General features: G+C 40.9%; 1 protein-coding gene across 11 annotated transcripts in view; it reads right to left on the minus strand.

The window, feature by feature from the left end:
* The window catches only part of PAX2 (paired box 2), a 77,481-nt gene that overhangs the window by 20,178 nt on the left and 43,672 nt on the right, over positions 1-13,631 (minus strand). For all 11 annotated transcript variants that reach the window (XM_088475638.1, XM_088475629.1, XM_088475636.1 and 8 more), the window contains exons 6-7: positions 5,059-5,234; positions 1,207-1,333 (exon numbers count right to left, since the gene is read on the minus strand). In XM_088475638.1, coding sequence (XP_088331764.1) covers positions 1,207-1,333; positions 5,059-5,234 — 303 coding nt within the window. The remainder of the gene's footprint in view (positions 1-1,206; positions 1,334-5,058; positions 5,235-13,631) is intronic.

Raw genomic sequence — 13,631 nt, forward strand, 5'->3', positions numbered from 1 at the left:
AGTATGTTCACTTCCAATAAATTCTAAAAATAATCTTCCTAATTAATTATTATCATTTCTATCTGCAGAAATACGCATTTGTTTTAGTATGCAAACTGCAATGATTAATGAAAATACAGAAAATTAGTATGACGCAGTCTATGCAAGCTTTTAGAAGAAAAAAATAAAAAACAGCCCAATTTTGTTATTGTACTCAATAGAAGCAATTGCATATATCAAATATTTTATATACATTGATAAGTTCAAACAAAATAAACATTTTTGTTTCAGTTTAGATAAAGAAAACTGAATTCAGGGCTTATGTCATATAAAAAGCATTGTTAAAGGAGATGTCTGCTCATTTGTTAAAAACATATATATTCCCCAGTCGATAAGTGGATAATGGAAAAAAAGCTGTTATTTATTCTTCTGCCGTTTTTGGACTTGAACACATGGGCAAAATCTTGTACTTTGGATTCACATTAACAGAGCATTAATAGTGCATTTATTAACATGTCTCAAGGCTTCCATTTTGCATAGTGTATTATGTATTCCTATAGAACTCCATTGCAGTTTTACAGCAAGTTAATACTATTGTAAGTTGCAGGCAACCTACAAACTGTTGCAAACAAAGTAAAGCGTGTGAGGTCCATTCACATACCATTTATTTTTGTTTAATATTAGGGGTATATTTACTAAAGTGTGGGATTGCAGAAGTGGAGATGTTGCCCACAGCAACCAATCAGATTCTACTTAACATTTATCTAGCAACTTCTAGAAGATAATAGCTAGAATCTGATTGGTTGCTATGGGCAACATCTCCACTTCTAAAAGCCTGCTCTTTAGTAAAGTACCCCTTAGCGTCAAAGCATGTTCAGTAAAGCATTGACAAATCATGTTAAATGGGTAAAAAATGCCTGTATATATATGAGGCCGTATAATTGCTTGCTGCAATCATTTCTGCCTGTTAAGTTATTTTATAGTGAGTAAGGGTTGATGGGCGAACACTATCTTTCTAAGTTCATGCGTTGGCTAAAATACACAGATTACATTAGAAAGTTAAGATTGAAACAAATGTAACAGAGGCAAGAAAGCCTATGGAGCTCATTGTCTTATCAATTGGGGATTTTTTTTTTTAACACTTTCAGTGCGAGTATGAACTCATAATATTGGAAACATAATAGCATTAGATCAAACAATATGCATTATAGTTTTAGTGAAGCTTACCGGTTACCACTGGGTAGCTCTGAGGTCCTGACACATTACTTCCATGGTCTGCATTACCAGAGGCAGATAAACTGGATTTGACTTCATCCAGACCAGGGTTTAGTGCCGGAAGGGAGTATTCATTTGCCTAATGAACAACAAAAGATGATATAACGCTTAGTGAAGGCCATAGGCTTCGATATACAACTAAAAGCAATGCTGATAGTTAAAAGAGATAAAAATCAACCAACCAGTGCACAGAAAGGTGAGTGGGACAGTGACCACAAAGGCATTGTGGAAATCATTGTAATGTGATATAGTGTGCTGTGCTTAGGGTGCTGTACTTTACACTGACATCCCCAAAACCGATACTGTCCGTATAGGATTGAGTTATGTCAACAAAAAATAAATGAAGATGGCAAAATCAGTTGCAGAATACAAGGAGTCTGATTCAGAGGTGTATGCAGTGTCGCGCGGCCGATGTTTTCAGTCTGCACATGCACCTGAGACGCAATGAGCATCCATCCACATGGTGACCACCAAAAAGCCGCAGAATGAATTTGGATGCAGAGAGAGACAATTTAAGTGGGTGTTTCTGAGTCACAACAGGGGGTGGTTAGCCAGAAGCAGGAGTGTGATGGGCATGTCACGTCAGCTACTGCCTCTTTTGACCAGAGTTGCACTGGCAACTAATCTACGCATCCATAGGACTGGTTGAGCGTCTCTGTACGAATCCCATCGGCTGAGGCCAGGGCCATAACAGTGCTTTACAGTGTCCTGTACCAGCCCTGCCCCCTTTGCACATGATGTCATGATGTTGCCTATTGTGGGCAGGGCCACCAGCACCCGAAAATGCAGCAGTGCCCGGAGCATCTTGAAGCTGTACACATGGCAGGGTGCCTCCCTGTAGCATCCGAAGAACAGTATGGGCGGCACTGCCGCAGTGATATTGGCTGCAGGGTGCCATTCCAGGAACCATGCTAGCCGAAACTGAGGGTCGTGGGGCAACACGCCACTAGTTATGGCCCTGGCTATGGCATTAGCATAAAGATGTAGTCGCACTGGGGTAAAAGACGCAGTCGCAGATGTAATAGTGTGCACCTCTGAATTAGACCCAAGAACGCTATAGTCTGAGTTCCTATGATCCTCTTTTTTAAATACCTGCTGTGCACCTATTGTGCACTACCTACTAATATTTAGCTCATGGAGAACAGTATCGTAAACAAAAGCAATGCGATTATTATTAATACAAAACCAAATAATGGGTTCCAAACTTGGTTTGCAGACATGGTATTAAGAACCCCTAGTGTAGTGTAGGTGAATCTTTGTAGATGTGGCAACTTTGTAATCATTTCCCTAATTTACAGCAAAAATCTGCTTATCCCCTCCCCAGCCTGTTATGTAAACAGGACGCAGGTTAAAGCAGTCTAACATCAACTTAAGTAAGTATGAAATAACATTGACGAAGCATTGATGTAAAGGAAAGGCAATTTTCCTTTGCACTGTTCATTTTCAAAACAGGAAGTTGAAGGCCCTATGAAATGGAACAACAGCTGGACCACCAGAGATAGCCCACTGCCCATTCACAGGTCTGCCTGGTGATATGCCGAAATAGAAAAAAAATCACCTGTCTTCCTAAATCATCAACATTGGAGTTTGTGAATGATGTGCTTCATTAAATACAAAGGAAGGACCACTCCCCCATCACCCTGCTCTTATTCTCCCTCTTCCTGTGCAGTGGGGTATGAAATTGGGGAGTGGGCCAGAGCACATGGCTAACAGAAGGATGGGAGGAGATTCATTGAATTTGAAAAGGTGTCCTGTCCAAGACAATCTAGTAATTGCCTTCTTATTATGGTTTTCTCGGGAGCAGACATTGCTCTCTACAGCTGCCTTTTCAAAGGGATAATAAACAGGGCAACCAAAACAAAAAGAGAGGAAAAACTCTGTCTGATTAATATTACATTAAATTAAAACTGATTTTCTGCTCTTTCTTGCCCCATTTTCTCCATCCGCGCCCCCCACCTCTATGCCTGGTCGCCACAGCCTAGTCATTTCCAATTCCTTTTCGTATTGATCTTCCTGTTGAAATCAGTTTCGTAATTAGCTGCAAATTAGGCCTTCTACTGGGGGTGAAGTTGCCCCCTGATTTATCACCGGAGTAATTCGCTGTGATCGGAGAGAAATTAAAATGAACTCAATTAGGCTTTAGATTTGTTTTATGGGCCCTGCTTTAAGTTTCAGGGGGAAAAAAATGACTGTGCTGGCGTTTAATAGTCTAATGAAAGTAAATAAAGGTTATCCATTGTAATAAACTATGGGAGAGGAAAGAAATGCACTCTCAGACAGGCTTCTCCACATTTCACCTTTTATAGTTTGGAGCCTTTTTCAAAAGATAATTTTTCGTTTTTTTATTTCATATTCTTAGGAGAAGCAAGGCTTATTATAAGATTAGAGGAAATTGTAGCTGTGTATGTGACGGAGACAAAGCTCTGCAAATCCTAACAATTTATTCATAATTCAGTTTTCACATTTGTCCTCATAACATCGGGCAAATCTAATTTTTTTTATTTCCTTTGTTTATAGAACATAGCAGTGGTAATCCAGCATGTGGGAGTATCACCGTCCTTACTGTGTCACTAATTCCCACTAGACCGTCACTAGTACTACACAGCAGCCTGTGTCTGTGATAAGGGAGTGCAGACTGGAGGGAGAACGAAGGGCCTGATTCAGCAAGGATCACAACTGCTAATACGTATGCAATCAGCCGAGTGTTGTGTTCTGCGCATGTGTATGCTTCGCAGTGTGCGAACCGACCACTGTGATCGCAGTGACTACACAGACCCATCATAGAGTGATTGACAGGAAGTGCCGTTTGTGGGTGGTGACAGGGGGAGTGGTCAGCAAAACGCAGGCGTGCCAGTGCGTTTGAACTCCGTTGCATGGGCTGCATAAATTATCCACTACGATGCCATACGCAGCCTGAGGACTCATAGCATGCAACGAGGTTAGCAATTCCTGAGAAAGGTCAGACCTTGTGCAAGTGTGCCTGAATCTGCCATGGTACTCATGTTACCAATGGTTTTGCAGTCTTGCAAAGGATTACGGATGTGTTTACGTTGTGCTGCAACGGCATAGCAATCGCAGTGGATTAGCATACTATCGCAGTGAGACTGCGTGCGTAATCGCAATTGCAATCACAGTTGCGATCTATAATGTATCAGGCCCAAAGTTAGAATCTGTTTAGGTAATCCTGTAGGAGTAGCATTGTTTACCAATGACTATAGTATTATTGTAATATAATTTTATAAGAAGATACTTATTATATTCTAATTTGTTATTAGGGTATCAAAGACAAATACACTGGGAAAGTTCATAATCTGAACTGCTGCTTCAACATCCTTTGAAGTACTGCAAGCAGCATAAAGATCGAGGGGAGTTTAAAAAGCGGTATATGCAGAATTGTCTCTGAAGTTGTCACCTCACTAGGGGGGAGATGTATCAAACCTTGGAAAGAGATAAAGTGGAGGGAGATAAAGTACCAACCAATCAGCTTCTGTCATTATTCAATAACAACCTGTAATATGACAGGTAGAAGCTGATTGGTTGATACTTTATCTCTCTCCACTTTATCTCTCTCCAAGATTTGATACATCTCCCCCCTAGATTTGCTGTGTCAATAATATTTGTGCTTCTCTATGATATCACAGCATTTTAGCACCATGAAAAACATTTGTGTCGGTTCCATATTGTTCCTACTGGGAATGCCGGGTGATAGCAGTGATGGGGGGATGATTGGGGAGGGTGCTTTTTGAAAATAAAATATTATCTTTATGCAGAAATTTATCTATCACCCCTTGTTGATCCCGTTACCTGTTCCGATTTGATGTGTTCTGAAGACTGGAAAACATCAGGATACGATGGCCGTTCAAACACTCGATCTAACGCTTCCAACTGTTGCTGGGTGAAGTTGTCTGCACGTAGATGTTTCCGTAAGCTCTCCACGCTGCTCTGAGAGTCTCCGTTTGGAACTGAACCATCAGACACATCTATATTATAAAAGAAGGCACAGTTATGGGAGTTGTCTTGCTGTAATGCCCGTATATCAAGCCCACATCAACACACTTTCAAAGGATATCTGTCGCCTAGACACAGTATTGGGCATACACACTAGACGATAAAACTGAACGATATGAACAATAACGATATCGTTCAACGATATATCATTCATATCGTCCAGTGTGTATGCACCAAACAACCAATGATGTGTGCTCCCACGGGTCGTTAACGATGTTTGCTGTTGTGCAAACATGCAGCCAGTCTGACAAAGTGCCTGTTCAGGGATGTGGTAGGGTGATGTCACTGAACGATATCGTTAATGATATCGTTCAGTGTGTACACCCAATATCTTTCACCAATATCTTTCAGCACATCGTCTAGTGTGTATGCCCCTTAAGGGTGATGCTTAGATTGAATGTGGTTGCACCCAAATTCCCAGGCGTAAAACGCGTTCACTAGAAAAAATTAGTTACATGTATATGCCAATCACACAGGTCTGCTCCAGCAGCATATGTGCCAGGTTTCCGCTAGGCATACTGTACATCAGATACATTTACACTTACATTTCACAACATTTATTACTAAAATATGCATACAAAGTGATATAATATATGCATAAGCAATGTGAAAAAGCACTTATCAGCTTCTGAAATGAATTTATATTCAGCAAAGTAGAGTTTAGCTAGTGCTGGCAACTGTTGCTATTATCAGCACATTTTTGCGCCAGCCAGCAGGCACCAGCAATTGATATGGCTTTGACAGGTATACATGTATGTCTGTGTGGGTCTACATCTGTTTGCAATTAAACACCACATTACTGTATTTGGCCTATATTAGAATGCTCCTTCTCTCCCCTGTCCCAACTCTCTAGCCACAAATCTGCATTTGTACATATTCGTGCGGCCTATTTTCTGGGAATGCGCAGAAATTCTGGGAATTGCTTGTTTTATACTTCACAAACTGGCGTATGCCAAATTCTGCAATGTATGCAGGCATTTGTAAACTGAGCAGGTCTACAGGCTATCAATTTACTAGGAACTAGTGACAGCAATGAGGCATGAGGCACAGAGTGCCTCATGCCTCAATGATCACGCTAGTTCCTAGTGAATTCAAAGGTTTACATTCTTATGAGCATTGCTTCAAACCCCGAAATGATTGCCTCCGTTGTGTATAGGCGACAGGCACCATTCAAATCAGACACATGAGAAAGCAAATTGAATACTAAACTTTGAAACACAAGTCGGTATATACAGAAAGTCACTTTTGTTGCCAACTATCCTTGAACTATACATTTGTATGTATAAGATGAACCTTTATTTAGTGCTACATTCTACTGACTTGTCAGTCAGCAGCTACGCAGACAGGATCATATGTAACCAACCATAATAGATACATATGTAACTATTAGTACTTTAGTTGGCGTGTGCACTATTTATCAAAGCTGGAAGTGAATGTCTGCAAAGTATGAAGATGTATATCAGTGTTGTGTATTAGATTTCATAGTATAAATTCCATCTACTGCACAAGTATTCTCCCAATCTTTTCCAGTGGGAATAATGCTGGGAGATTACATTAAGGCCGATAAATCTTATTCTTTGCAGGTGATTGTGGGATATGATATAATCAATATTGCATTATATAGCATGGAGCAGTATCCTTCATAAGCTAATGTGAAATATCAGATATTGATTAGGGGAAGTCCACAGCATTTTACCATACCCTGTAACAAAGGATCATTTAATTCTTGTTACAGGAAATACTCTCTGTTGATTTCTTTCTCTTTCCTTATAAAACGTTTAACAATATTTGTGAATATTCTAATTACACTTACGTTTCTTTATACACCATTTGTTCACTTTTAATTTTGGATAAATCCTCCCACAGATAAGTTTTTTGTTTACTATAACTCTATATACCAGGATACTTGGCTACACTGGTTGATTATAAACGCTACTACTACAACTGCATACACACGGTACGATCTGTACCACCGATGACTTCAGTGAAGTCATCCTGCCACATCTCCGAGCAGGTAAAGTTGGCAATATCGTGCAAGTTGGCCTGCATGTACGGACGATCATAGACATCGTTATCGTTCATTTGGGAACGCACATTGTTGGTCGTTTACTGTATAAAAATGAACAATATGAACGATATATTGTTGAACTATATCGTTATCGTTCATAGATATCGTACCATGTGTATGCACCTTTAAACTCTGGGATTAACAGCATTTGACAACTGCAAACATTTGTAGTTTATAATAAGGACATATAGGGCACTAGTCTCGGACCCAAGCATTTAAAGAGCTCCAGGCTTTCATCATTCAAATTGGGTGCATGACCTTGAGGAGAATAAACAATTCAGAGGTGGATGCAGTGTTGATGTTTGCGCAGTTGAGCGATTATTTGCTACTGTGCATGTGCAAAGGTACTGGAAACCGCTAAGGCCCATGAGTACCACCGAGTGTACGCAGGGGCTGCTGTTGCATATATGTGTACGCAGTGTCCGCTGTTGCATATGGAATCGCTCCATTTGAGCTGGTGGCAGAGAACCATGGGCGCTCCTGAGCTGTGTCTGGGAGGTGGCCTGAAGTGAACTCAAACGCTGTCTTGGGCATGTTATGGTAGTGCCACAGGTGTGTCAGTCAGTGTGGCTCCATTCTCAAACACAGATCCACAACCACAGAGGCCATGTTTAGAGAATTTTCAGAAGGAAACACTGTGCTAGTCATATGGCGTTGTAAGTGTCTATTGTGTGCCAATGGTGGAGTGTTGACAACCGCCGGCATTTGCATATATTACCACTGCTGTTAGTGTCCACCTTTGAATCAGGCACTTAATGGTAACAAGCTTGCTATATATTGCAAGTTGTTTTGTTTATTGAAAAATACTTTTAATATATTTATGTAAATGCATTAGGGGAGAAGGGTTCGAAATGCATTCTGGGGCAATTTAAACTCATAAGTGATCTGGAGAATAAGGAATTATTCAGTAGGTAAAAACGAGTACAGAAATACAGCAGGAAAGTAAGGGTTTGTGACTTGAGTACAACCCAGGGCCAATAGCAGTTCTAACCGCCACAGGCTGTGGGTATAGAAGTGATATTTACTCTCTAGTCAGCAAATATTTCCTTACTGGACATGTGGACAGTTACCCATTGTCAGAATTCAATATCTAACTACAAATACAGTTATTCACCAACCACACATAGATTACAAAACATGGTTTAGTGAAATATACCATATTCAAAATACCTGTATTACCTTACTGCATGTACTATACACTTAGGGCCTGATTCAGAGCCGCTCGTAAGCGGCCGCTCGTTCGTTCCGAGCGATGTTTGCCCAACTGCGCATGCGTACGGATCGTAATACGCATGCGCGAACCAGTCAGTGCGGCCGAAAATCGTTTGTTTGCTAAATAGCGAATGCCTGCTATTTTGAGTGACAGGAGGAAGCGTATGTGGGTGGCAACAGGGGAAGGTGCTTGAAAACGGGGAGTGGAGATCAGAACGCAAGCATGCTTAAAGGTCAAAACGGGCATTTTATGGGTGTGCATAATTAATACAGCAGCGTCATTGACCACGTCACTGGGTTATTTTATAGTCAGAACTGCTCGCAAGATTGCGGTAGGAAAAACCAACCAAAAGAATAGCGAGCAGTTCATACGCTGGTCGATGTACTCGATTAATCTAATAAATAGCGGACATGACGTATGATGCGAGCGGCTAGGGGGCGTAGTTTTCCAAAAAACGACTGCATGTTTTGTACGCTCGTTCAGACCTAGAGGCATGAACAGACCGCAAAGAGCGAACGGTTCATTTGAATAGCCACCCCTTTTTTCTGAACGAGCGAGCGCAAATAGCGTCCGGCTCTGAATCAGGCCCTTAGAGAAGTTCATTTACAATGCTAAAAAAAAATTGGGTCGAAGAATTTTTTATTTTTTTCCCATCATTTTTACACCACTTGCACCATCATTTTACATGTTAAGATAGCATCTTTTGTGACAGAGCAATATTTTGCTAAGAACAGGTCTGGACACTTCTAGGGATAAAAATCTAGTCACGAGAAAACCCGTATGGAAGCCAAAATAGCTATGGCAAGACTTGACTGTGCTCTCAAGGTATTAAAATGAGATAAAGCCAACTTCAAGTATTTCCTTGACTTGCATCGTGTTTGAGAGCATTTAGGCACACAAAAGAGGTCATTCTAAACATCCTCTCCAGAGGTAGGCGGTGACAACCAATACTTCCAATGGAAGGCCGTATACTTATAATTTGGTATAGTTTATTTAAAATAAAAAAATATATGACCCTAAAATGAGCCCTACAAAAATATTGAAATGCCATCAGTATCTTACAACATACTATAACCCTGGGGTTAAATACAACTGCCCCCTTGAAAGTCAGAGTCATCCGCTAACATACCTTCGTTTTAACACACATTTAAAAATAAAAGATCAGCTTTTAAAAGAGCCGTGACCCAATAGATAGATGTCTGATCTTGTAAATGTGTACTGTGTGCACCTAGATTATTCTGGCAGAGCTGTCCTCCCTCCTCTGCCTTATTTATGCAGGGGGCCTTTTCAGATCTCGACAAATCTGTCAGTCTAAATTTGCGAGAGATTATGGCGCTCCCTCTCTTGCACGGGGAGCGATGATATATGATATGTGCTAGCCCTATTGATTGCCTGATCTGGTGGCAGAGGGCCGGCGAAATGAACTTGAAATGAACATCATGCCTCAACTCATTGTGCGTATAATACACTACTTAATCCCACATTTTTCAGCCGCTATGGAATTCAATTGATCAATCATGTTCCACTGATAGTGCTCTTTTAGGGGTTATTGCTCTGCACGCCAATCAGTTATTTATTTATTTTACCCACTGTGGGCCTGCTGTTTGGAGCATGGTTTACAGAGTGAGTATAAAATGCAATGCCAGGAAAAGGGGTATGGAGCAGGAAAAGAGAGAAACAAGGCAATTACACGTGTGAAGCCAGGACATTTATAGTACATGCAGCTTAATATACGGCTCTTATTTATAGGAGTACTGAGACATTAGCAGGCTATTCCTGTCTATACAAAATTCATTGTATAAGTTATATATTCTATATGGGTTCATATTATGGTGTGTTTTGCATTGTGATTTTACCTTATATAGAGTTACTATATTGCTCTATAGTGAAAGTAGAAAGGCCTTGGTGAACCATTTATTTTTCTCTAGAGTATAATGGTGATGTCACATTGGTGCTGTGAACACTACTGTGTTTCCAGCTAGAAAAGCTTTAGGGGACAGTTCATCTAGAATTGCAATGTCTCCACGCAAATGGGGGGTCTTTCTCCCACATATGCAGCAGCAGACCCAAATTCATTATTGCTCTGTTGCAACTGTCTTGAGAACTCCTAACACTACCACTTTCCCAGCTACTAGCAGCAGCGAACGTTTACACCGCCGGGTTCTGTCCCAGCAGTGTCACGGCTCATACTACTTTTTGCTTGTTTAACTGGCCCATTCAGGTTGATGAATAGGCCCCTTAGGGCAAGATGTATCAAGTATGAAATTATGGTAAATCCTCAGAAAACTACAGTTTTTGGAGGATTACCACATTACATAGAGGGTTTTGTTTATAAAGCAGAGAAAAGCCCTGTTTTGCGGTAAATAAGGCTTTCTCTGCTTACTGCTATTCACAGAGCAGGTTTCCGTTAAGAATTTCATTACTTCTCCAGTGGCACCCCTGCTCCGTGGCTGAATCGCATCACCAATATTGTAGTATGGGGAGTGTGATTCATAGAAGAATGAAAAGCTAAGCTTTCTATTCCTCTGCTGTGTGCAGATAACGTAATCCCAGCGTTGGCTCCGCCCCCTGTTACCCAGCGTCCTGTGCAGCAGGTCTGATGTGACCTGCTGATCTCAGACGCTGGCGCATGAGCAGTGGGAAGCAGGTATATAGGACACCCAATAGGTCTGTCTGTGCACTGCTTCCTGGTATCATGGAGGGGCCAGTTATCGGAGGAAGACACTGGACATCACTATATTTCGCATCAATGTCATGGGATATATAGTGATATTTTTTGGTAGCCACTTCATGTTCTACAGCAATAGACCCCACAGTATGTAAGATCCTATTAATACATCCATATGTATTAATAGGATTAATAATATCTGCGGTCTCACAACACAGCGGTCCTCATAGGTTTCTTTGTGGCTGTGATATAGGGGTCTGTTTATTAAGCCTTGGATGGAGGTAAAGTGAACGGAGATAAAGTCCCAGCCAATCAGCTCCTAACTGTCATGTCACAGACTGTGTTTTAAAAATGACAGTTATGAGCTGATTGGCCTGGACTTTATCTCCATTCACTTTATTTCCATCCAAGGCTTAGTAAATAGACCCCATAGCCACATGCATCAAGCTCTGGAAAGCGTAACTTTCCAGAATGTGTGCCAGCTTGCTAATGTCATTTTAAATGGTGCTGACTATTGAACCCAATGGGCTTCTTTTGAAAAATGTGAAGGATCCCTCTCCATTACCTGAGGCTTGCATATGGACAGGCCATTGGCCGCACCTGCGTATTTCAAGAATGCTCTCCTGGCAAGAGGACTTGATACATGCTGGCACAATTTAATACAGGTCAGTGGCCAATGACTGGAGGAGATGATCACAAGATAATTGGGATAAATTATATATCTCCACCTTAGTGTTTGAAGGGAGCAAATTGCTCATGCTGACATGCTGACACAATGAAGTGAATATCCTCTCTCGCGAGAGTGCTTACTCTGCAAAAAACACATCATGCAGCATCTTCAATGGTAGAGCGTTCTCATTCATTATAGCAAGTCAGCAGAGAGCAGTCTGGAGTGTAACATTTTTCTAGCTGGAGACTTGCTATTGCCCTATAGACTGTAAGCTCTCATGAGCAGGGCCCTCTCTACCATATGTACTTGTTTTATGTGCAAATGAAATTGTATAATTCACCACTCTGTCTGTGTGGCATCTTACACATAATGGCTGAGGATGAGGATGATAGTGCCAGTGTCACACCATACAATGGTAATAAAGTTATGTAGAAATGTAAAAAAAAATTGTAACCACTTGTATCACTTATTTAGCTTATGATATACTTTTCCTTTAATGATAGAGTTCAGTTATGCAAACAAAAGAGAGGTCATACAAAAACCTTGATGGGTGACATAGTCTCAGTGAAAAATCCGGTGGGTGCTCTTGATGTTATTCACATTGCACATCTTAGTTTTATTTTCCTTTAAAATATAGCACCATTAATAAAGTATCATTTAAATAGTAATATGGAAATACAAGCATTGCATTATGTATTTAATAAATATTTTTCACTTTTAAATACCTTAGCCTTTTTCATTTTAATCTCCAACACCACAATGACAGGGTTAAACTCCTGGACTTCCCCAGATGAATATCTTATTTTTAATTAATAACCTAATTGCAACATTGTGTCTCGTTCTATTAAGGCATGTAGTCGCTGGCACTTCCACCCCCACCACTACCGCACACTTCCTAATTCCCTCTGAAACCTGCCGGTGTCAGGCCTCTCTCCTGGACACCCCCTAGGGGGCTTTTCATAGCGTTGGCAGTTGTTGCAGTTTCAAACTCAATTGTTCTCGTCGGTACTGAGGCAAATGGAGTCATTAATTACCTTCTATCAGCTGGGCTGAGTTCAGAAGGCGATCAATAACCCAGCGTTTGTCATTCACAGCAGCAAGCGAGCGAGCAGGAGAACAGCTAAACCAATACCCGCACAGAGCACAACAACATCATATAATCATAATACTAGTCATCAATACTGTAGCAGTGTTTTTCTTCACAGAGATAATTCATTCCTTCAAAAACAGAAAATGACTTTCCCTTTCCCGGTCAGAGCGGAGGGAAAAGATGTAGGAAGCTTTGGTTGTGAAATCTGACATCAGTCATCACTCTTCAGCCCCTCGTACCAAGCATTGGCTCAGCATTATGCAGGGGGATGCTGCAGAGCACTTACAGCCTTCATAAATGCTTTACCTTTATTAAGCTCATTAATCATAGATTTAAGGGCTGTGGTTGCAATCTGCATAGGAGATATAGGCCCAGGGTAAGCAACCTATCGCATACCAGATGTTGCTACCACTACAACTCCTATCAACCTCAGGCAGCTAGCATTTGCTGTCTAAGTGCTAAAAAGGCCATGTTCTGCTCATTTGCCCTTTTTACATCATGCAGAGCAATGCATAGCAATTGAGGTCAATGTCTTTGAGAGGAGTGATCACTTATTTACTATCAATCATACTAACGTCGGTGACAATTTATGGCCTTGAAGATTACATACATAGCAACAGCCTGTCATCTCTGCTGAAAATTGAAGCTTGTGGATTATCT

This window comes from Taudactylus pleione, unplaced genomic scaffold (assembly GCF_031769625.1).
Source record: "Taudactylus pleione unplaced genomic scaffold, aTauple2 ptg000016l, whole genome shotgun sequence".
Classification (NCBI taxonomy): Eukaryota; Metazoa; Chordata; class Amphibia; order Anura; family Myobatrachidae; genus Taudactylus; species Taudactylus pleione.